Source organism: Ursus maritimus, unplaced genomic scaffold, assembly GCF_017311325.1.
Source record: "Ursus maritimus isolate PB19 unplaced genomic scaffold, ASM1731132v1 scaffold_11, whole genome shotgun sequence".
In the NCBI taxonomy this organism is placed as follows: domain Eukaryota; kingdom Metazoa; phylum Chordata; class Mammalia; order Carnivora; family Ursidae; genus Ursus; species Ursus maritimus.
This window is the reverse complement of record NW_024423453.1, coordinates 42,881,408-42,906,856: the sequence shown is the minus strand read 5'-3', so window position 1 is coordinate 42,906,856 and position 25,449 is coordinate 42,881,408. Positions and strand designations below refer to the sequence as shown.

General features: G+C 36.8%; 1 protein-coding gene across 1 annotated transcript in view; it reads right to left on the bottom strand.

Annotated features, from left to right (window-relative positions):
- Positions 1-12,652: 12,652 nt before the first annotated feature.
- The window catches only part of FGB (fibrinogen beta chain), a 15,920-nt gene continuing 3,123 nt past the window's right edge, over positions 12,653-25,449 (bottom strand). The window contains exons 2-10 of the mRNA XM_040625497.1: positions 19,995-20,127; positions 19,741-19,761; positions 17,152-17,343; positions 16,497-16,680; positions 15,108-15,335; positions 14,453-14,566; positions 13,972-14,097; positions 13,484-13,769; positions 12,653-12,884 (exon numbers count right to left, since the gene is read on the bottom strand). Of these exons, the coding sequence (XP_040481431.1) occupies positions 12,653-12,884; positions 13,484-13,769; positions 13,972-14,097; positions 14,453-14,566; positions 15,108-15,335; positions 16,497-16,680; positions 17,152-17,343; positions 19,741-19,761; positions 19,995-20,127 (1,516 nt within the window). The remainder of the gene's footprint in view (positions 12,885-13,483; positions 13,770-13,971; positions 14,098-14,452; positions 14,567-15,107; positions 15,336-16,496; positions 16,681-17,151; positions 17,344-19,740; positions 19,762-19,994; positions 20,128-25,449) is intronic.

Below are 25,449 nucleotides of genomic sequence, written 5' to 3'. Positions count from 1 at the left end.
ACTAAGTTTGCTATCCTTGCAATGCCTCCCCTAGCACCTTGAACTTCTTTCCTAGTCCTCTATTACACGTTACAGAAATTACACCTTGTGTTTGTTTGTCTTTGGGCACTAGACTGTAAGTTCCATGAGGGTGGGGACTTTGTCTCTCACGTTCATCTCTGTATTCCTAAATGCCTAACAGTGCAGGGAACCGTCACTCAATAAATACATGTTAAATGAATGAATCCCTCTGAAACTCAACTTTAAGTTTGTTTAACCAAATTCTTTCACCACTCAAAATGTGTGCTCTTGGAATTGTCACCTAATTTATTAATCATATTTTTAGTGTGTGTCTCAGTTGACATTGAGATCAGGTTAAAAACAAGTTATATTAGCACTAAATGATGTTTAGAAATCTTTGCTGGTTACTTGCTGTTATCAGTACATGCAAGTAAAATTTCAAATCCATTGAGGAAAATGCCCTCTGTAATTTGTAGGTATAAATGTCACTTACTTGCTTTTAAGTTTCATCCCTGTGTAAGTGCACCCTTTCCCCATGGAGGGAGGGAAGGAAGGAAGGATGGAAGGAAAGAAGGAAAAGGAAGCCAGTATCTGCCTTCTTTTAATCTGGGCCATGCCTATCTTTGTAAAGTTAAATGAGAATAACTTCTTCCAACCAGCTTAATTTTTTTTTTAGACTGTGATGATGTCCTCCAAACACATCCTTCAGGTGCCCAAAGTGGTATTTTCAATATCAAGCTACCGGGATCCAGTAAGATTTTTTCTGTTTATTGTGATCAAGAGACCAGTTTGGGAGGATGGCTTTTGATCCAGCAAAGAATGGATGGATCACTGAATTTTAACCGGACCTGGCAAGACTACAAGAAAGGTTTCGGCAGCCTGGATGACAAGGGGGATGGAGAATTCTGGCTAGGCAATGAATACCTCCACTTACTAACCCTGAGGGGCTCTGTCCTTCGGGTTGAGTTAGAGGACTGGGCTGGAAACCAGGCTTATGCAGAATATCACTTGAGGGTAGGCTCTGAGGCGGAAGGCTACACCCTGCAGGTCTCTTCGTATGAGGGCACAGCAGGTGACGCTCTGATTGAGGGTTCCGCAGAGGAAGGAACAGAGTACACTTCTCACGCGGGCATGCAGTTCAGCACCTATGACAGGGATGCAGACCAGTGGGAAGAGAACTGTGCGGAAGTCTACGGAGGAGGCTGGTGGTACAACAGCTGTCAAGCGGCCAATCTCAATGGCATTTACTATCCTGGGGGCTCCTATGATCCAAGGAACAACAGTCCTTATGAGATTGAGAATGGAGTGGTCTGGATCCCCTTCCGGGGTGCAGATTATTCCCTCAAGGTTGTTCGCATGAAAATCAGGCCCCTGGTGACCCAACAGGACTGGAAGGGACAGTAATCTGTTTTCTTCGTTTAGTGAAGTGGAGGGGGAAAAAATGAGGAAGACAAAGAAGTTAACAGTCTTTACCATCTACTAAGAAATTCACAGGTGCTATTTTATTATTCTTTGTACTGTATCTAAATGTAACTGAGACATATTACTGCTTTAAAGAATAAAGTGATGTGAGTTTTTTATCTTGAAAGTAGCTCTCTGGGTTTTCAAATTTCTATAAGGCTACACCAGGGAATATTCAGTACATCAGGCGGAAGGAGTCTGATGGATGCCCCTCTCTATAATCCTTGCAGGTGTTGTTTTGAGCACTTCTGTCCCCACACCGCTCAAAGTCATAGGGCCGTTGTAAAGTTGAATGGGTTGCAGCCAGTATTTTAAGTTACAAATAACTGAATTGAACAATGGCTGGCCTTCATAGAGGAACTTAACAAATTATGAAATACGTTCATCTCTTCTGTTAGCAAGCAAAGCCAGCAAGGCAGGAGAAGCATTCTTTCCTAATAGAAATAGATTCTATTCTTTAAGCTTTCAGTGAAGATCAAGATGCACACTAAATTTTTCCCCCAGAGTCTAAAGAATTTCTTTCAAAAACACATGGCATGAAAAAATGCATTTAAAATCCTTTATTTTCAAGTATTTAAAAAATTCTACTACTATATATTGGATTCATAAATTCAATATATTTACATTGGTCAGTATTTTATTTGATGTATGTTGCATCTTTGACCTTGGCTCCTGCCTCCAATTTTTAACTCATATTTCTTGTTAGTGAGAACTACCTGCTATTTACACTTGAAAATGTATTAAGATATCCCAAGCACACTGGGCTCCTGGTACATTGCTCTCATTTGTGTGGTCTTTACCCCAGTTTAACTGCATCCTTTAACCTACAAAAGAAACAAAGAAGGAAAGAAAGAAGGAAGCAAGCAGGCTCTAGGGATAGGGGCCAGAGCAGGGGGAGCAGACAGAAGATGGACACAAAGGCTTCCAAATGAGTCACATAGGAAGCCCCAGCATTCTTTCATTTCCTTATGTACAATTAAAAATCCTTGATAGGGACGCCTGGGTGGCTGAGTTGGTTAAGCGCCTACCTTTAGCTCAGGTCGTGATCTTGGGGTCCTGGGATCGAGCCCTGCATCGGGGTCCCTGCTGAGCAAGGAGCCTGCTTCTCTCTTTGCCTCTGCCACTCCCCCTGCATGTGCTCTCACTCTCTCTGACAAATAAATAAAATCTTAAAAAAAAATTTTTTTTTAAATCCTTGATACAAATACACCTCTAAATCTTTGAATAATTGGATAAGAACTTCTTCAGAATTAAAAGAAGTTCCATTTATTTCAGACCTGGGAGTTCCCTGTTATCACTATGCCTGCCTCATTTACACTCATACATACGCCTCCACAGAATTTAAGTTGGGAGTAGGAAGTATTTTATTTTCCAGAGTGTCGCACTATTATGGACAGAGTCAGGTCCCCAAATGAAAGTGACTCTGAATGTGAAAGGCCATTCATTTCTCATTTATTTTGAAGGCTTTGAGTTTCTTGGCAAAGAATGGTTAACCTCTTTTCATTTAATAAACAAAAGCCAATATTAACAGGATCATGATCGTTGGAGATACAGTTTAGTTGCGAGAAAAGACACCAAACATCTCTTTTTTCCATTTTACCTTTAACCTGTTGCTCTATTTCCCTTATTCCTGAAATTAAATATTAATTTAACTTCTTGGATTCTCATTCACAATGGAAGCCCACTTTCACTTGATTTTCACTTGGTTATTACCCTCTTGAAAGTTTTCTTTTTAAAGTCAATAAGAACTTCATAGTTCTAAATTAAATGTCCTGCATTGAAGCCTCCTCCTGGTTGACTTCTTTTAAAATCGGCTGCTTTGGTCCCCACCCTACCTCTTCAATCTGCATTTTTCTCTTGGTTTTTGGTAAACCATTCTCATTTGTCTCACCTTGCTTGGTCTTTTTAACTGGCAGTTCCTCCTTAAATCACTCCTTAAGTATAGGAGTTTCTCATTAAAGTAACATTAGTACTTATTTTTATCAGTTGGGATGAGATTTGATTCATGTGCCTTAAATAAGACAGAAACTTACTTCTTGTTCACAAAAAAGTCTAAGGGGAATATGTCCCCTTCATGTCTTTGGGAAGCCAGCATCCTAAAAAAAGGCTCATCTTCAAATTTACCTCACATCCTATCAAACACCATGTCCTGTGGCAATCTGGAAGATAGAGGAAAGACAGAAGGGAAATGGAGTATCTTCTCTCTTTTAAGGAACTTTCTGAAATGTTCCATATGGCACTTTTACTTATGTGTCATCAGCCACAGCTTACTCACATGGACATACCTAGCTTCAGGAGAGGCTGAGACATCTTGGCAATACAAGGTTAATACAAGGCTATCCTAATAAAATTAGGATTCTGTTAATAAGGAGAAGCAGAATACATGTTGAGGTAGGCTTAGCAGTCTTAACCAGACCATCCTTTCTCACTCTGTGAGTGAGTGTATTTCCTCCTTGGTTGATTTCACCATCACCATAGCTTCAATGACCATCCGTAGGATGGGGATGGCCTAATCTACAACTTTGGCCCTGATCTTCGTGTCCATATTTTCAACTCATACTGAACACATCCCATTAGCTCTTTCTCATTAGCCTAAGATTGAGCTAATTACCTTCTCATCAAAATCTGTTGTATCTTCCGTATTTCTTATCCCAGCCAGAGGCATCATTAGCCTCCAGTCTCCTAATCTAGAAAATGTGGGCTCCTTCTCAGCTTCTACTTCTTTAATTCTCATGTCCAATCTATCTCTAAGCCCTCTTCTGTACTAAAAATGGCCATTCTTGGGACACCAGGGTGGCTCAGCCAGTTAAGCATCTGCCTTTAGCTCAGGTCATGATCCCAGGGTCCTGGGATCCAGCCACACATCGGGCTCCCTGCTCAGTGGGGAGCCTGCTTCTCCCTCTTCCGCTCCCCCTGCTTGAGCTCTCTCTCTCTCTGTCAAATAAATAAAATGTTTTTTTTTTTAAAAAATAGCCATTCTTACAGCACTTTTATGCTCTTATGATATCTTGAGTTAATCTTCCCTAATTTAGGCACTTTAACAGTCCCTTAACCTCTCCCTCTACCACCCTTCTTTTGCTCATTTATTCTCCACAAAGTTACCTTTTAAAAAATTAAGCAGTCATGTCCTTCTCCTGCTTAAGGCCTATCTTGACGTTGAATTAAAACTTCCTACCTTTGCATATAAGCTCTTTCACAAAGTGGTCCCTTTCCAACGTCTACGGTCATTTACTTCATTTGGACTGCACTGAATTTTGCACTAGTATCAGAATACCAGATCCTTTACTGAGTTTGTGCCTTCGCAAGTACTGCCTAGAAGTACTGCCCCTTCATCCTTGAGGATGCAGATCCGTAGTGTTCCTTCTGTGAACCCTTCCCTAATGCCCGCCGTAGGACATAGAACCAAGAATTTTTCTCTGGGCCCTCAGAATTCTTGTTTTTATCCCCAGCTGTGGATCCCTATCTGTAACGTATTTATTTATGTCATTAGGTGTCCTCCAGAGGCCAGAGCTCAGTTACATAGTGTTTCCTGCAAGAATGTCTCACCTACCCCAGGATTCTACAGGTAAGTTTTGAAAGTTTCTTCAAATATTTTTATTTTTTTTTCTTTTACATTTAAATATTGAATTAACCTAGAATTTATTTTAACATGTTATGGAGAAGGTCTACTTTTACTTTCTTGTGGAAGGATAACCAGTTGTGCTGGGATCAGCTATTAAAGTATTCTTTGCCAGTGGAATCAAAATGCCAATTTTATTGAATAAAACAAATCTATACATATGCTCTCACCTGTGCTTTTATCACTTTGCTCATCTTTAAAGCATAGCTTTTCAGTGAAAAGCTCCCTCTTGCCCTCCACTTTTGTCTTTTTTTTAAGCCAAAAAAAAAAAAAAGTTCCTTCCAGGTTTTACTTCTTTTGTTTGTTCTAGGGGCTTTAGAAAAGTCTTTCTTAATTTCTAATTAGTTGCTTTTTTAGGGGATTAGGGTGAGTCATCTTTCTTTTCTCTACAAGCCTGAACTTGTGTGGAATTAGTGAGTCATCTTTTAATTATTAATTTCCAAGTATTTCATTATATAATGCCCCCACCTTTTTTTTACTTATTTCATGCTTTTGGAAATGAAGTCTACCTTGTCCAATGTTAATATTGTCATCACTCCCAATTTCGTTGTATCTTTTCATGTCACTTTGTTTAGAAGCCTTTCCTGAAGTAATAGATTTTATTTTAAAACACAATTTTATTTTAGATTTACTTTTTGTTTTGTTGTAGTTTCTCCTTTCTTTAACTCTTTTCCTGTGGTTCTTTTACTTTTAAACTGTACTTCTTACTTAATTTAGAAGTTACTTAATTTAGAAGTTACTTAATTTAGAAGTTGTTCTTATAAATAATGAACTTTTTAAAAACCACTTTTATTTTATATTTACCTTTAACATTTTTTTGTTTCTTCCTTCCTTAACTTCTGCTGAATTCCTCATGGTGCTTTTCCCCCTCTAATGCTATTCCCTCTTACTCTGCAAGCTTTACTTGGGTTAGACATCTGAACATAACCCCTTGTTGAATGAACGAATAGGTAAAGGAAGGCATAAAATGGAGATGAACCTGAAAGTGTTGCCATGAAAGCACATGGTTTTTAAATATTTCTGCCAGAGAGGAAAACGCTGAATTTGGGATTTTGACCCCGAGTAAGGAATGGAATAAATGTCCAACTGCATTTTAATTTGACATCGGCATGGATGGGCCTTCATCATTTAGCCCATAGCTGTCCTTCAGCATGAAATGGTACATGAAGAAAACATGAAGAATCTTAATTAATGGCTCTTTTCTTAACTGAAATTCCTATATTTTATTTCTACCACTTCACACAAGGTCTGGGGCAAAGTGATAACCCAATAAAATGTCTGCGAATTAAGGAATCTAGGTGTTCGGTGAAACTTTAAAGGTCATCCAGTTCAACCTCCTCTTACTAAATGCATAAATCCCTTCTATATCTGTTGATGTCATGTTCAATTTTTATTAAAAGAAATTATTCACATTTTGATTCATGTGTTCTGTTTATATATTTGCTTTTAGTTTCTGGAAACCCTTTGGAATAAAGTATTACATTTCCAGGAAAAATTATTAGAATACTTTTGATCAATGATTCCTGGAGTTTCATTAATAAAGTTGAAAACATTTTATAGGTTGATTTTTCTAGAAAATAGCAGCTTAGGAAGGTTAAATAATGTGATGATAAGGAGCACATGTCGGGGTGAAGCTCACAACTTCTTATATTCTTACAGGCTCAAGCCCTGTAAGTTCCACACATCATTTATTATGAGTTCTAGATGATGGTACCGCAGCTTTAATAAATGTGAGAGTACAGTTGACCCTTGAACAACGCAGGTTTGGACTGAGCCGCCCACTTATACGCGGATCTTTTACAGTATTGTAAATATATTTTATTTTTGTTATGATTTTCTTAGTAATAATTCCTTCAGCTTACTTGATTGTATACTTGAGCGTATAACACATGTAACATATCAAATATGTGCTAATTGTGTTACCAGTAAGGCTTTTGATTAGCGGTAAACTATTAGTAATTAAGTTTTTGGGGAGTCGAAAGTTAAACTTGGGTTTTCTATTCTGTGGGGGGAGGGGTCGGAAATCCTAACCCCTGCATTGTTCAAGAGTCACCTGTATTACACATACCATTTAATTTTCATTATTTTCCCAGTGTTATCGTTGACCTATTTACACTCTGTCATGGGTTCTCCTTACAACCGATAAAACACATTTCCAAATTAGTTAGCAGACATTAGGGATGTAGCTGGTGAGTCAGAACAAGGCTCACCCAGGGAACTTCAGTAACCTCAAATCATATCTAGAAAAGTCTGAGAGAAAATGATACCATATTAGTAGAAGTACATGCAGAATGTGAAAATCATAAACTAAATATTTTTTATACTTGAGTAAAGTAGTATAACATTTACTATTTGCTGAAACAGCTTGAGAAGTAGCAACATTAGGTTTTGGTAGCCATGAATATTATGAAAGTTGCCTGTAGGTAATAAAATTTGCACTTTGGGGATATCATATTTTATCTATTTGTTCACACGTTTATTAATTCATCTATATCCTCTTTTTAATTGAATTTCAAGTACTTGTAAATCTCATTTATGAAGAAAAATCCTTAATTAATTGGGTATGGGGATGGCAAGGGCCTTAAATATCATGGAAGGGAGTAGTACGGTGGGGAATTTGCACCTGGGGTAGAGATTCAAATTAATTCTTATACAAAAGCTGGACATTATGTCCTCCATTTCCGCATAGTATAAGGAGCACTTCAAAATCATGGAGGCAAGAAAATTTAAGATTACATTCTAGGTGTGAGCTAAGGAATACTCAGTTACTAAACAATGATCAGCTTACTCTTCACCTCATCACCGAAGGTGGCTATGTGCTGGTTGCAACATAGCATTCTGGAAAATATTTGCTAAATCCACCTTTGATTCTGTCTACAATAGGGCTATGACCTCAAGGCTAGAGGCCTACATAAGCTCTTACAAAACTGCTTAAAGTATCTCCTTTTGAGAGATAAAGCAAATGTAGCAAACAATTGATGAATCTAGGTGAAGGACATAGAGGTACTCATTAAACTATTCTGGCAATTTATCTGTAAGACTAGAACTTTTCAAAATACAAACTTGTTAGGTAAATGAATATAATTCAGTCAAAAAACAAACCAAAAAACTTATCGCCTATTGGTCACAGCTTGGTTGGGAAGAGAAAAAGGGTATAGTGGTTAACATTGGTTCCAGTCAAGACTATTTGGATAAGCATATGATTCTTTGAGTCTAATCACTTAGGAAATAAAATTTTTGAATAAACAGAGGGTAATACCATGTTCCCGATTGCTATCCTACACACACAAAGGATGGTTAAGAATTCATACAAAAGTTGGTTTGTGCTAATAGAAAAGCAGCAGTAGGGAAAGGACATGAAAAGTAACTCTCAAGAGAAGATAGACAAATGGTCATTAAACATTTTAAGAATCTCTTACTTGCACTAGTAATTAAGATATGAAAATTAAAGCAATTGTCAAAATTTTAATTACAACATTCAGCGTTAATGAGGGAGAAGAACAATAAAAACAAACACCTGTAATTCTGTCTGCCAAAGGTAAATTGGTGCCATTTTTCTGGAGGGTTACTTGGCAATATATATATTTTAAAAACCTTCAGAACACCAACCCCTTTATTTCCTCCAGATATTCTGCTTCTAAAAATTTATTCTAGAAAAAGTAGATAACAATATATATTACATATAATACAGATTATATACATACAGGAAAGGTTATGTAGAAGGATGCTAACTTCAGTGTTACCTTTATTAGAAAAAGGTCAGAAAAATCTAAATTTTAAGTGACAGGGACTTGCTTAAAAATTAGAGTACTTTCACGTGATGGAAAATTTTATAGCCATTAAAAGGAATATTACAGAAAATACCATTAAAGAAGAATATTAAGTAACATGGAAACATTTCCATGACACAATGTGAAAAATTCAAGTGCTAACACATATACAGAATCACAAGAAAAGCATAAACGAGGATAGTAGCTGCTTTCCTGTTAGTGTCGAAATTATAAGCAGTTCTACTTTCCTGTATTTCCCAAAATGTCTTCAAATAATGTGTACTACTTTAATCACTTAAAACCACATTAGGGGCGCCTGGGTGGCACAGCGGTTAAGCGTCTGCCTTCGGCTCAGGGCGTGATCCCAGTGTTATGGGATCGAGCCCCACATCAGGCTCCTCCACTATGAGCCTGCTTCTTCCTCTCCCACTCCCCCTGCTGTGTTCCCTCTCTCGCTGGCTATCTCTATCTCTGTTAAATAAATAAATAAAATCTTTAAAAAAATAAAAAATAAAAAATAAAAAAAAAATAAAACCACAATTAATGTTGTTAAAAATAAACACCAATTATTCCATTTGCAGGCATAGCTGTAATTAGGCATCAACACATTGTGCGTTCGAGCTGAGTTGGGCAACAGTGGAAGCTCAAGCCATATGCCCCAGGAGGGGGAGGGATGCAATTCAGAAATCAATTTCAGCTCAAAGGACAAATGGCAGGTAACATTTTTAAGTTGTTTCTACACTGAAAAACACTTAAAGTCCAACCCTGAGAATCACTTGAACTGAGAGACAACAGAGTAGTAATAATGGTTCCGGCTTTTGAAGACCGTGTTGTTTAACCAAGTCAAGTTTTAAAACATAGGCGATGGCTACCTATGAAATCATGATCATTTCGAAGACGACCCCTTGCCCTCAATGTTGCCTCTTGCCTCATAGTCACCATTTGAATAAAAGAAAGGCTCGATGAGAATGATGGGAGTCTCAGGCAAATGCAAATACAGCTTGTATCAGTCATTCTAATATCTAGGCTCTGGTAGCTGGTGAATCAGATCAAGACCCACCCAGCGAACTCCGTTAACCTCAAATCGGATCAGAGTCTCTTGGGGACATCTATTTAAAAAATGCAGAATCTGAGGCTTTTCCCATGTGGAGCCTCTGACGTAATAAATCTGGGTTGATACCGGGATATCCGTATTGTAAATAAGCCCTGCAGATGTACACGGTCTACGTGCATGATGTCTGGTGTGCAATGGTTAAACAACAATGTCAGCTCAGCTACTGCGGTTGGCAGTGTGTCACATACCCTACATTTTTGTCCATGGGAAAAATCTGTGTTCAGTTTAAAAGACAATTCCTTAGTCACATTGGTTAGCTGGTTTCCTTGGTTCCTAAATGCAGAGGAACTGGAAGTTTACAACCCAAGTACATATATCCTTTCTAGTTTTTTTATATACTTTGTCTTAATCGTATAATAAAATATATTATGATTCTCATGCCACAGTGTGGGATTAATAGTTTCCAGCTGATCTTTTTATTATCTTCATAAAAGTCATGAGTTAATCTTTTTTGAAACTGTTTTATGTGTTCTAATTCAGGGACACTACCTTTATATTATATTCAAAGTTGTGATGTTTGAATGCGCAAAATCAGATAGGTAGGATTTCTTACCAAATAATAACTTAAGAAGGCTTACTTTTTTCTAGATAGACTTAGATATTACACACCATCCAATAATGGTCTCTGTGTTTCTGTAACTTGCACATTAACTAAGAATTGACCATCAGATCGACTACTTTAACGTTTTTTGTTGTTGTTCTTGTTATCTGTGGCTTTGTTTTAAGCTCATTAGATCTTCTGTGAGTCCCTAAGGGGTTGAGCAAAGGTCTGAGGGATACTGCCCTCCGGTTGGGCTCCTGCCCTCTTCCCATCTTCGATTTCATGGGCTTTTGCTATACTCAGTCTTCTTTTTTTTTTCTTTTTTAAAGATTTTGTTTTATTTTATTCGAGAGAGAGCAAAAGCAAGAGAGATCACAGAGGAAGAGGGAGAAACAGACTCACCGCTGAGCAGAGAGCCTGTTGTGGGGCTCCATCCCAGGACCCTGAGATCATGACCTGAGCCAAAGGCAGATGCTTAAACATCTGAGGCACCCAGGCGCCTCTGCTATACTCAGTCTTGCTGCAAAAGTTCTACATTCAAGTATTTTGTGTGTTAAGTTTCTGTGTGGGACTTTATTGGAAAATGGGTTCTATGCAAAAGAAGGGGGGTGCTATCCAAGATCTTGATAATCACAGGATTTAGTCGTCCAATATTTATGACCTTATGAAAATCACATTTTCTGACAGGCTGATAATTCTGGAATCAAAGATGAGTAAGAGCTCATGATCAGTAAAGGAGAAAAGTATGTAAAACAGAGAAATTGCAGTTAAACTGAGGCTTAAAAATGAACAGTAATTTCAGATAGTGTTGAGGGAAAGATGCTATTAACAATGGGAGCATCATATAAAAGGGCCTAACGTTCCCCGGGATGGTGGAAAATTCACTGTGACAAGAACGTAGATGTGTAGTGAAGGGGGCAGGAGACGGTGCTGGGACCAAGTAGCAAATCATTCTCACTCCCAGTCAAGGAAATTGGATTTTAGCATTTAGGTAACAAAAGCTGACATTAAGCAGGAAGGTAACTTGGTCAGAATGTCCTATTTTTAGGACCATGTATACGATGGCAGAGTAACAGAGTATAGGTAAGCATGAGACAGAACCTATGGCAGGGAAACCAGGTAAAAGTTGAAGTTGGATTTGATGAGGAATTAAGAGAGTGACAGCATTTCTATGATAGAAATGAATAACCTCTGCTTAATGCAAGGGTAAGAGGATGAAGCTTCGACACAGTAAGTTTCTATGAAAATCAGTGGCAAGGATGCTGCATTAGGGAAGGAAAGTCTGGGGGCATAGGGTTGCCCAGGGCAGTTGGAATGAAATGATGGGAGAACAGAAGGTAAAGGAACGATTGCATTGATATACTCATTACTCGGGAGAAGTAGAAAGAACAGAAAACCCACTATTACTTTAGTTCTATTTTTATCATGTGAAAAACAAAGATCTAATTGAGGTCAATAGGCCTAACTTCCAGGGGCAATAGGCAACTGCTGCTTCCTACCCTACTATTCCTCCCAAAAAACAAATGATGAAGACTGGACCCTCATTGTCCTACTGAGCTTTCTGATCCCAAAGTCTAGCTAAATGGCAGAGACGTGGTTTTCCCATGGTGCAGAGTGAGATTTTGAATCTTCATATGTTCAGTACCAGTTTATTAGCTACTTAAAGTTGTGATTATTCCTCTTTTCTCCCAAGTTCAAAGCCTAACTCATTGGTCATGTGGGTTACAAAATAAGAATACATTAATTTATTGTAACAGAGACTGGTTTAATTAATAAATCTTTTCGAAAGTTTTTTTTGTGTATGGCAGGTCTTACATAAATAAATAGTCTTTAAAGTGGACTTTTGAACAACAAGGACAGAAAATTCCTCTTCCTAATTTGAAGCTTTCCAGAATCAACTGAAACAAATTATGAACACTGTCCACAATGATTGTTTCATTAGTTCTCAGTGAGTTAATATAAATGAAGAATACAAAAGAAAGTCATGTGCCATTTTTAATGTCATTTAGCCTAAATACTTTTCCCAAAAAGTCACACTCACAACATTTGATAGTCTTAGAGGGACACAATGTGTGAAAGAATATTCCAATGACATAATATAAAAAAATGTGTTACATATAGAAGAATAAAAATTTATGTTTTGGGGGTTATTGCCGTGGGAAGAAGGGTCTGATCTTCATAGACATCTTCTTCATTGAATACCAGGACCCCTTCCAGTTCATCCATACCACTCCATCATCTGTGCCATGCTTTGCCATGTCCCAGCTGTAATGTCCACCCCAGTAGTATCTGCCATTTGGATTGGCTGCGTGACATCTGTTATACCACCATCCACCGCCATCTTCTTTAGAACACTGTTTTCTGGGATCTGTAGTTATCCTGAAAGGAAATTTTTGGGGTTATTAGAACTGCAGTGCTGTCGAGTTAATTCTTTGCAAAATACCCACAGAAGGGTACTGGGCACAGTACTCTTTCACTCTGGTTTTAAAAATAAAATGAAACTAAAACACTAAAGGCCTTCTCTGCCCTAGAGCAAAAAAGAGAGAGAACTAGGCCTGGTGACAAGTTCATCTGCATTTGTTTCTTTAAACTGACATGTCAGCTTTCAGCTCCCTTAGTATTAGAGAACCATGGAAAACGAAATGAAGACTCCTATACACATAGTAGAATAGACAGACTTTTCTAAATGCTCACCACTCAGAAGGTAACTGTGCTCTAGTTCTGGTTCCGTCTTTTGTCATTGCATGACCTTGGCTAAGTTACTTTGTCTCTCTAAACTTCATCTGTCAAATGAGGAAAATAATGACAACCTTACAGCAGAAATGGTTTAGAGTGACACCTGAAGAGCTTGGTATGGCGGCTAAGGCCCAGGCGGCACCCAAGAAATGATAGTTATGGATAACACGAGCTTCCATTAAGGATCCCAATCACAACATTCATAGTGGCTTTTAAAGCAGGGTTAAAGACATCACACTTACCAGCCATCATTGTCCCTGTCGTATGTGCTGAAGTACATTCCGTTGTGAATGGTCATGGTTTGATTCTCTCCAACCAGTTGAGAAGCTCCTTCTATGAGGGCATTGCCAGCTGTTCCCTTATATTTGCTCACGGACAGTTGGTATTTGTTGGCCTCATTCTGTATAGTGAATCCTCCATAGAGGGCCTTCACCTTGTCGCCTTTCCAGTCCTCCATTTCAATCAAAAGTTCTGTGGGTCCCATGTTGGTAAGCTGGCTAATTTTATCATTTCCAAGCCAATACTCACCTAAAAAAAAAATAAATAAAATCTCACCAAAAATGACACCTTTGGAAATTAAAAACTGCCTTCCTTCCCTTATCTTTAGTTTTACAATATTTTTGTAAACTCTTCTTAACCTCCTAAAAACAGACTCCCAGCACTATATTTTTTAAATGGAAATAAAAAAATTTTTCAACAGGATGATTTATTTTGTACTCCCAGTTTTTACCTGGTAGACCACAGTATTTTTTCCCTTCGGCATTGGTTGCAATATTTCCAAATCCTTGTTTATATGGATCCCATTTCCTGCCAAAGTCAACACTACCATCTTGACGGTTCTGAATTACTGTCCATCCTTTGGTTGAAAGAAACAAAAATGACGCATATTAACCAATAACAAATAATCTCACTTGGGGGGAATGTCTGAATTCCTCACCTATTTATTTTATGTCCCCTTATGTTTAGTGCTTCAAAATAGATACAATAAGGAAATAAATATGAAAGGAAAACTTAAAATCTTTGGAGACCTCAAGTGCTTTATCTTACCCCACATCGTGAATCATAGATATTTCATAACCTTTAAAATATCGGGTTAAGTTCCAAGTCAAATGGCTCATTGTTAGTTATGTTGAAGCTAGGTCTTATTTCTTGGCATTTTATGGCATCAAAATAATTATAGCATAATAGGTGAACAACTATCAAATCCTTACCTCCATTCTCTGTGGTCATGTCACAGTATACTCTGTATGGTGTGATAGAACTGTGAGGCTGAATGAGATACATTTCAGATGTTTCACCTCCATTCCTGATAATTTCCTCACATTCTGCAAACATAAGAGAACAAATACTCAGGGAACTACAGCATAACTCCTTGGTCTTTAGTCATCAATTTTATAAGATAACTGATGACGCAGGTTACTGAGGAATGTTTTATTAGACAGTTGAGAATGAATTATAGAAATTGAATCATCCTTTTCCTGAAAATCAAACTCAGTTTTGAGTTCTATTTCCCAAGGGGATGAAACAAGCCCTTCTCCACCTTTTATGTCCTAGGATATACATAACCGGCCAGAACACACGGGATGGAGAAACTCCTACGCCTACCCGTGCTTCTGCCACCTATCCAAGCAAACATGCGCATTAGCCAGGTGGAGCTACCACCATCATTATATTACATCCAATTCATCAAAAACTGGCGAATACATTAGGCTAAGTCAGAACACAGCTTGCTAGGGATGTCTTCATGATGTGTTCTTATGTCATTGGGATTGGTTGGGGAAGAGCCACTAAGATTTTTCCAGTTCTCTTATCTTTAGAGAGTATTTGTTCTGGAACCCTCTGGAAATATGTTTATTAACTGGTTACCTTTGCCAGACACCACAGGAATATTGCAGCTGACTGTGCATGGGGTGCGGCAGTATTCCATCTGAGCTGAAACATCAGATTCTAATTTTTGTATTTTGCTTCTCAAGTTTTCCAGGATTGAACGGAGCACACGAAGGTTAGTTGGGACATTGCTGTTCACAGTCTCCTCTATATATAATTGGTGCTTTTCCAGCTCAGAGGAGTACTCGTTTACTGCATTTTCATTATCTGCAAAAATGAAATTATGAAGGAATGGTAAGCATTTTCTCCCAACAAAAAAACTACAGGTATTCAACCATACAGTTGTGATTTTAATTTTCTGAGAATAAGTTAACAGACACAGAGCTACTGTCATGACATGTAGTTGTACTAGAGAAAATTATTTCGTCCATGACATATACAAATTAACATGAAGTCTAGCTACTAATTTACCTTAGGTGTAAGCTAAAAATTATGCTTAGTGATAAGTACAAAAAGTTCTTTATTTCTCTGGTGGGGAAAAGAGGAGAAAGCAGTGTTTAGGCCTCCCATCTCAGAAGTTCAACATCGTGTGGATACACTCGATTTACTTATTCATCTCACATAAGTACAGTAGAGCCTTGAAATTTACAAGAAGAATGTCATGATGCCTTTGAAAAATGTCCAAATTTGGATAAGCTACTCACTGAGATGCCTATGCTAGGCTTACTCACTAGCTGATTCCTTTTTTTTTTTTTTTTTTAAGATTTTATTTGTTTATTTGACAGAGAGAGACAGCCAGCGAGAGAGGGAACACAAGCAGGGGGAGTGGGAGAGGAAGAAGCAGGCTCCCAGGAGAGGAGCCTGACGTGGGGCTCGATCCCGGGACTCCGGGATCACGCCCTGAGCCGAAGGCAGACGCTTAACGACTACGCCACCCAGGCGCCCCTCACTAGCTGATTCCTAACCACCCAGCCAATAGCACTTCACAGTCAGATCTCAAGAGTCAAAGATTTGGTAGCACTATCTGCAGCACAATTGAGTATGTCATAGACCACCTTCTTGTGTTCAAAACCTGAAGTATTAAGTCTATAAGCGCTAAGGTTGACTCTGAATATTGTCTTCTGATTCACACATTTCTTATAGAATGAAAATAAGGACGTCATGGTGAATTTTTCATAGAAAATGATTCTAGCTGAGAACTGCTGAATAGTGCTTATATGGCAAGAGGCAGGTAAAGGTGGCTAAGTGAGAACCTTAGGGTAATCAGGCTCATCCTGAAAGCAGTAGGATGCTATTTAGGCAATAATAATAACAATAATAATAATAATAATCTAGAAATGTTGATCTTCTCAGAATCATGCTTTCCCATGGCAGTTCAAGAAGTTCCAATTTCATAGCAGTAGCAAACATAAAACACAGGATATCTACCTATTACTTGTTTCTGCCTGTCTTTCCACATCTCTTTTAGCAGAGTTATATACTGAAAGGTGCTAGAAGAGGACTGGGACACAGACTCCACATTGTTATTTAACTCATCTACGCTTTTTCTGATTGGTCTTTCCTGTTTTACCAAAGTATCTTGCAACTGACATCCTGTAGGACACAACACTCCCTGCAAACAAAGAAAATAGTGAGCATTAGATAAAGGATTCAGATTATGGGTATTTGTGAAAATAGTACATGGTGAAAATTCAATGATATCATTAGCCAATATAAAAACTTGTAATTTGATTTTCTGTATGTAAGTCCAGAAATTCTAGAGTCCTCAACATAATCCTGTGAAGATTAAAATTAGTCCTTACCATAGAATAAATACAATGGGACTATGAAAATTTTACCACCTGAAAAAATGAGGTGGGCAAAATACAAAATTAAGAACATTTTTTTACAGTTTTGGGCTCAGACTGAAGAAGACTAAAAAGGAACCTTAACCAAAGGCCCAATAAGTTTTGTAGTTATTTCCAAAATAAAGAAACAAAATAACGATGATGATGCGGGTCAAGGCAACATTAGGAAGCCATGATGAAGATTGGCATTCTCTGCATGGGAGACCCATCAGGACAAGAAACATCAATGTACCCACCAGGTCTGGGTCAGCATGAAGACAGCCCCCAGCATCAGGGGCTTTTCTTTCTACTTTCTTTTGGCCGGCCACTGCTTTGGATGGACGAGCCCGATAGCCACCTCCACTGATGGGAGGTGGGGCAGGTCTCAGGGTGGGAACCTCTTCCCTCTTCTTGTCAAGGGGCCGGTGACCACGGGCATCGACAGTGGCCTTCAGGAAACCAGGCAGAAATACAATGTAAAGTGTTATCGAAGATTTGACATGGAACTATTCCAATACACTCAATTTATAATTTAGTTATCACATGATTCATGGTTTTCTTAAGGTCCATCAACTGGCTAGTCACTGTTGGTAAATCAATAGGCTGCTTAGGTCTCTTTAGTAACAATAGAAAGAAAAACTGCATGTAAAGCTATTGTCCTGGAGGAGTTTTTAAAAAGCCTGAAAATAAAGCTGCATCAGATCGTGAATAGTAATGACCTCAGATTCCTGATACTCATACACTGAAATACATAGAATAATAAGGCATCTACACTGTCAGGAGGAATAAATATTCTCAAGCCATCCGGATTACTAAATTCCTGTAATCATTGTTCATGATTTTCCCGCTTTCAGTTTTTATGAATTGATTAGTTTGCCTCACTCCTATGTAACAATATTTAAGAACCAATACAGATTTATTCCAAGTGACATTTACTTGGGATTTATTTGTAATAAGACAATCTTTGACTCAAGCATGTTTGAAGAGGAATAAGGGACTCTGGAGCCAGACTGCTTGGGTTCAAATCTTGACCCTACCACTTACTGGCTACCAAATCTTGGGCAAGTTATGATATATGTGCTCTAGTTCCCTTTTCAAATAGGGATAATAATAGTATCTGCTGTGTAAGACGATTGTAAGGGTTAAACGACTTTGCATGTGACACCCTCCAGAGAGCACCTGACACATAGTAAGTACTCACTCTTTCTATCGCAATAACACATAATAGATACTACAGTTCAAAAGGCTTCTCCGCTACTAATTCCAATCTTATTCCTGTTTTATATCCACGAAATGATTTCTTAAATCATTCTCTTGAAATTTCCTTCATGATTTCTTTATCAAACACCATAATTTTCTCATACCTAAAATAATTCTCAAGGTACGTGATTAAAATTATTTGCCAACTTAAAAAATAGTACATTAAAAGACAATGAAGTGGAAAATAGGCAATGCAATGTAAAAGTGTTGGCTGGGATTAACTGTATTGGCATGTGGTCTTTGTCAGCAATCACACTTTTGGGGCTTATTACAAGTTAACAAATGACTAGATGTGAAGCAGAGGCTAAACCCTCTAGAGATTCTGTGAGCCTAGATGTCATGCCATGACTCTATTTTGAATTTTACTGTCATTTATTCATTAAGTTATAATGATATTTAACATTTAATGAGAGTGTGCTTTCAACCCAGGCAAGTTGGCCCCAGATCCGCCTGCTGAATCACTATAGTATCGGGGTATGTGTGATTGTAATAAAAATAATAACGTGTGAAGAGTTGGGGAAAATATATATATTTCATGTGGTCCTGGTCTGTTCTACCAGGAATTTTATGCAATGTGACTCACCTTTTATTGCAAATGAAATTATAATAGAAGAAAAATATTTTCTTTCTATTTCATAGTGCCGTTACAGAGGTAGCATTGATGGTCTAGCTTTACCAGAGAAAGGGAAATTAAAACTATTTAAAGAAATTCTATGGGTATTTAGGTTCATGAAGATCACTTAGTGAAATAACAAAAACTAGAAAATCCATTTGGGAGCCTAAACTAGTAAACTCTCTCTGTAAGGATTAGCTGGTGAGTAGAAATGTAAAAGTTCTTAGCCAAGTATTTACAAAAGTGTACTCTTACACATTCTTTACATTCTTTTTACCTAATGCAATTAACCAGACAACTATCTTTTTATCTGTATGGTTTGATAATCAAAACAACTTAAGTTCCCTTCAAATTTAACATATAATCTGAACAAATCACTTCCTTTAAAGTATTATCGTATACTTTTTTTTTATCGTATACTCTTATTTCTAGTGTGACTGTCTGTGTTATATACAAAAAATTTGATCACGATTCATTTGAGAATAAAATTAAAATCCTTCAAGTATTTATCACCCTAAATGCATTTCTGTATTTTTGTTCTCTTCAAACCAAGAGAAATAAATCTGCAAAGAGAGTAGTTGAGGAAGAACTGTTCTACAGATGAATAACTTATACTGAACTATGTGTTTCATAACTATTAATAATAACAATAAATACTACTTATGATTTAGCTTTTTCTCACTTAAAAAAAAACAATTATTTCATTTTCTATCACTGTACTTGGTCTATTCTACTTTTAGATTAGTTAGTTTACAATTTTCATTCATAAGTCACCAGTAATTTCAGGAACTATATATTACTCTCCTTCACCAAAGAGTAATCTACCACAGCTTTTTTCTCTTAAAATACTGATTTTTCATTATTTTATAGTCTGCAAAATTCTCAGATTTGTCCTCATAACTGTAAAAACATATTGCTAGAATTAAATGACAATCACAGTACTCAGGATAACAAGTAAGAAAAGCAATCTTACCACAACTTTGTCTCCTTCATCCTGGGAAGATAAAGGTAAGAAACAAGAAAACAAGAAATCATTATTTTGTTTTTATGTAAGAAATACTATAGAAATACTATGTAACATTCTTTAAGTAAAATGGGTCCCTGAGATTAACAATTCAATTTCATAACTAAAATCAAGGTTAATTTCATTAAAATATTTATATGATTACATTGTTATATTTTATATTAATAATATTAGTAATAATATAATAAGTTTAAAATAGTCACCAAATCGTCATAATATTGAGCTTGTGACTTAACAATAAAAACACACAATAGTAGCAATAACAGATTCTTCATGGTTTTAAATTTTTGGAAGTTCCAAGAAACCGTCCTTTGCTTGTGGATTTCACTGAGAGATCTTCAATCCTATATATAGCTGAGTCCTTTGTTACGCCTCACTTTAGAAATGGTTACCTTCCTTAGTTAATATTTAACGTTTTGGTTCACTTGTTGGCTGAACCATTTTATCACTTAAGCAACATCTTCCCAGTAAGACTTATTTACTTGTCATATAACTAGTCTCTGTTGGCTGAATTTAGAAACACCACAGTTCTTTATTGGACAATAAGAGGGAAAATTAGGACATTCCTCAAAGAAATGTGTATCATCTTTCCAGTAAATTAGCGTAGAAGTTCACAAGGAATGTGTGAAGAAATAAGTATTTTTCATCTAAGCACAAAAATCTGGACCTACTCACAAGGAATCCACTAAAACTGTGAGTTCATAAAAAGTATAGCACAAATGTTTATGCTTTGAGGCAATCATGTAATTAAGTTTTAAGAGGCCAATACATTAAAAATAATATTATAGCACCATGCATTTATCCTTTCTTTTAGACGTTAATCAGAATAGGAAAATTACAACCCATGCCTTATACTCTGAGAGACATCAAAAGGAAAATGTCAACTTCTCTTTTTGCTCTCACTTCTTTCCACAGTTTGCCCTTTAGTGATACAAGTTAAAGTGTTCAAAAAAATTCCAAACACTGTTAAAATAACTGAGGGAGCACAGATTCCTAAATCAAAATCATTATTGTTGTGATTGGACACATAATTAACATTTTATATTTATATCACATTATATATATTTTACAGTGCATTTTATTGTTTATAAAGACAATGTTAGTTTACCATTAGTGAAGCCTTCATACATCTATTTCAAATAGAGGCTCAGACACTTAATGTGGTCCATCATCACTTCCTGTAAGCCACCAAATCCCCAGCTCTCATCTTTTTATTTATTTGTTGCAATCACGATTAGCAACTCCTACAAGAATCAATGGGGAACTCAAAGTCAACAACACAAATCCCAGAAAGTGTGTTGCTTTATAGCATTTTCTGTGTGTGCATGCGTATGTGTGTGTTTGTGTTTAGTAGGGAAAGTAAAACATTCTCATGACATTTAAAAAGTAATGTTTTGGAAGATAGCAGGTTATCCAGGTTTAAGTCAGGAGAGTATGTTTTTAATCGAGGTAGGGTTGACATAAAATATTAAATTAGTTTCAGGTATACGACATAGTGATTCTACAATTATATGTATGTTAGGAAATGTTCACCAAGGTAACCACCAGTCACCATACACAGTTATTACAATGTTATCGACTTTATTTCTTACCTGTACTTTTCATCCCCGTGACTTAGTTTATAATGCAAATTTGTACCTCTTAAACCCTTCACCTATAAATCATGCTTGCAAGCAGGTTCTTGATAATGGTATGAGACCCACTAAATTATTTTCTTCTCTGGGCAGCAGAGATTGCACCCCCAAATTCTTTTAACTCAAATTTGCAGAAGCAAAGTATTGAGTTTAAATTAAGTAAAATACCTCGCTGGATTTTTCCAAATTTGTCTCTCATTAATCAGTACTGAGTAAATATTGTATTTTAAGATCAGCTTAGTTTTAATTTTTCTTAGAAGAATACACACCCGACCATAAAAGCAAATATATGTGTGTATTAATTTAAAAGAGATGCAAGAACATTTCTCTTTGAAGTAAAACTGAGCAAAAGCTCATTTTAATAATCTGGACAGGGTCTTATGTTAATGTCAGATTCTTGCTGATTTGAAAAGACTATCTGATAAGTAGACTAAAACAATTTTTTTTCTTTTAAGGTAACATTATCAGACTATTCATTTTCAAGCACTGAAACTAGCAATAGAACCATTATTTAATTTTCAGAAGTTTGTTGATGTTCAAGTTCCTTCTGGCATTTAATAGAATCTTGTACAACATTAAAATAAAAATTCCTTTAAAATTCCCACCTTTTTCTACTCTGACTGGCATTCTTCCCATCATCAACAGAAAGGTGGAGGACGGAAACTACTAGAATGTATGTTCCAGAGGAGCAGAGACTTAATGTTTGTTTTACAAATAGTTCTTGAAAACCTCCTTTGTGACAGGTAGTATGCTAGAGGCTGGGGACACATTTGTGAGCAAGATTGACATGGCAAGCATTCAATAAAAAATTGGAGAATGAATGAGTGAACCAGCTTTCCCTGAAACGTGCCTCAGAAGCCAAGTCCTGATAATCATTTATCGTCCTTAATTCCTGAAACCACGAAGTTCTTTGGTGATGAAACTGAGGCTCCGAGAGGTTAAGCAAACTCCCCAAGGCATTCAGGTAGTAAGTGCGGGAACCAGGACTTGACCCAGGACTGTCTGAGCCTATAGTCCATGCTCGCTGCCCATTATGTCATATTGCCCAACAAAATATAAACATTATAAAGAATTTATCAGTAGCTTTTTTGTGTGTTTGTTGTTGTTGTTATTTTGGCCATCCCATGTCTCGGGGCTATACTGTCTCAGACCAGCTCACTCATTCTTAGCCTTTATTTGCACCCTGATATATGCATGTGGGTGTGGCTATTCTTGCTTGCGTGAAAGGCATGACCAACGCAGTGATAATAACTATGAGTTTTTAAAATTCCAGTTCTTGTGAGATATCTTTTCCTCCTGAGTTATATACAGCTACACTAACACTCTAAAGTGCCTAATATTACAAAGTAAATTACCATATTTTCAAAGAGAAAAATATATTTGTAGATACTCTGCTTATAAAAACACTTAAATTTTTTAAAATGTTGATGCTATTGGTGGAGGAGGAAGGGAGTACTATTTGTTCAGTTAAATTTTCAGGTCAATAGTGCAGTGTTCTTCCTATTAGCTGAAACCGTTACATAAGTCAAGGGCAGTAAATCAGTGACAGAGATGACAGATAATCTGTCCTGCCCGGCAGCTCTCTGACATGAGGGGCAGACGTGTGGGCACTGATTGTCAATGCACTTGCTGATACCTTTACAATTCTTCAGGCCCAGTCTATAGAACACAAGGCAATCTGTGTTCATCAAATATTTATAGAGCTCTTACTGTGTGGAAGTAGTATGCTGGGGGCCAAGGATATTTTGGTGAACAAGGTAGACAAGTGCCCTCTAATCATGAAGTTTTATGCCTACAGTGAAAGACAGAAAATTAGAACTACTTGTAATAACATGCATTGAGCCTAAGTCAGGGAAAGGTGAGGCTTTGGGAATAGTAACTTAGGGACCTAACCTCCATCAGAGGGAAAAGGGACTTGAAAGGAAAAGGCTTTTGGGTTTGAAACTCGTTGTTTGAATGACTGTGTGGTTTATGTCACACCCTTGGCACGTGCTAAGTATTTTATAAATATCTATGAAACAAGTTTATGAATGAGTGAATGATTAAATGAATAAAATACTGATTCTCTTTGTCTAAATAGCCATAACATTTGAGAAACGATACTAAATCATTATTAGTCTCTATGTATTTTTCTCATCTTATCCTGAGCTACAGTTTGAGAACCACTATCCAAGAGGAAATTAATATGCAAGAGCTGGAGGCTAACTTGGACCAGAGCTTTGATGGGCAAGCCTGAGACCAGTATCACAATGACAGTTGTAATTGGTTAGCCATTTGCAATGGGAAAGCGTCTTGCAGGGACGAAGAGAAGGGGCTAGCACTGTCTCTTGGAGAGAGTCTCCCTCTATTGACTTGAAAGATACCAGTTTGCTTTCCTGAAGGAAGCTGGTATAGAGCATGGCAACAGGGGAAAAACAAGCACATTTTCTTCACCCCATGCCAATCATAAGAGCCAGAGAAAAGACAGAGATGCTCTTCTCCTCCTGCCACATTGATACTCAAAACCACAAGGCTATGATGAACACCTGTTAGAGTGCAGCTCCTTTCTCCTGGAATGACCCTTGAAACACAGGGCTCCAGTGATCCTGTTAGTATAGTGATACCCTGACCCTCTAGCCGCAGATGCTTGAGCTGGTGGTAGATTTCTTCCCTAAGGTAGCCCTATCAGCTTCTCTCCCCCAATTTAATGTTTTCAAAGGAAAAAAGCAAAGAATTGGGTTGACTGACCTGATGTCGCATTCATAGCAGTATTCCAGAGAGAGAGCCTACCAACTTTGGCAGCGGAAGTAATCAAAACCTCTAACCTTGATTATTTGATTATTCTGTCAAATTTGTGAGATACCTGATGTCCTTCTAATAGTACCCATTCCCCTGTTATCTTTTGGTAAGATGGCTTCTGGAGCTTGCTGAACTAATCCAAAGGGAAAATTAAAATCAAATTTTTAGGAATCAGACTATTTTTTAAGCATACATTTCACATTAGATGGAAAAGCTGTGTTTTCAAACAATGCAATAAATCACTAAAGGTTTTTATACTTAAAGTGTATAGTACCAGCAGTAAAATCTGTAGAAAATAAAAACTTTTATTTTATTTTGGAGTATTTTAGTAACATTCACTTAAAAAATCTTTCACTAATTAGTAACTATTTCTTGAATTAAAAGTATTTTCCATAAAACATGCTCAGGATTATATTAATGGCATAGCAGACATTTATAATTCTGACTTTTCCAATCCAAGAATAACTGTCCATTTTCCTTGATGCAAATCTTTTTTGGGAGGTATGACCCTGAAATATCTTTCTATGTCTTGCACATTTTCCATTTATTGCTGTTATAAATAAGATGACCTCCCCCATTATATTTTAACTGTATATATGAAAGCTATTGATTTTTTTAATATTACTTTGTATTCCGCTCTCTTAGTGAGTTCTCTTGTTGTTTCCAGTAGTTCTCTTGTTTTTCCAGTTGATTTCTTGTTTGTTTGTTTGTTTGTTTTAGGTATACAATCATGCCATTTGCAAATACAGATAACTTTACTTTATTATTTCCCATGTTACACATCTATTTCTTTCTGTTGTCTAACTTCATGATTAATATTTTCAGGAAAAAAATAAGTGTGGATAATAATAGTGATAGCAAGAATTGTTGTCTTGTGACTAAGAGAATGTTTTTAAAGTTTATCCATAAACATAATGCTAGTTTTTGATAGTTTATTTTTAAAAGAAAGCTTAAAAATGCCTAAATTATAGTAGGGATATATTCAAACAATCAAAATGCCTTAATCTTCTTAATTATTGATGTCAAGAAGGTTTTCTGACAACTAAACCCATTTTTGAAAAAGAATATATTTTTACAAATAAATTAGTATCTCTTAATTTAATGTCAGAGCTATAAACGAGATAAAATGTGGCACTAACTTACCTAAAGATAGTGGAGAATAATTCATTTTCATAAAATTTACAATGATCAGAAAGACAGACTGTCCTCATACAAGCAATTCTCTGCCTTACATACAGGAAATTTA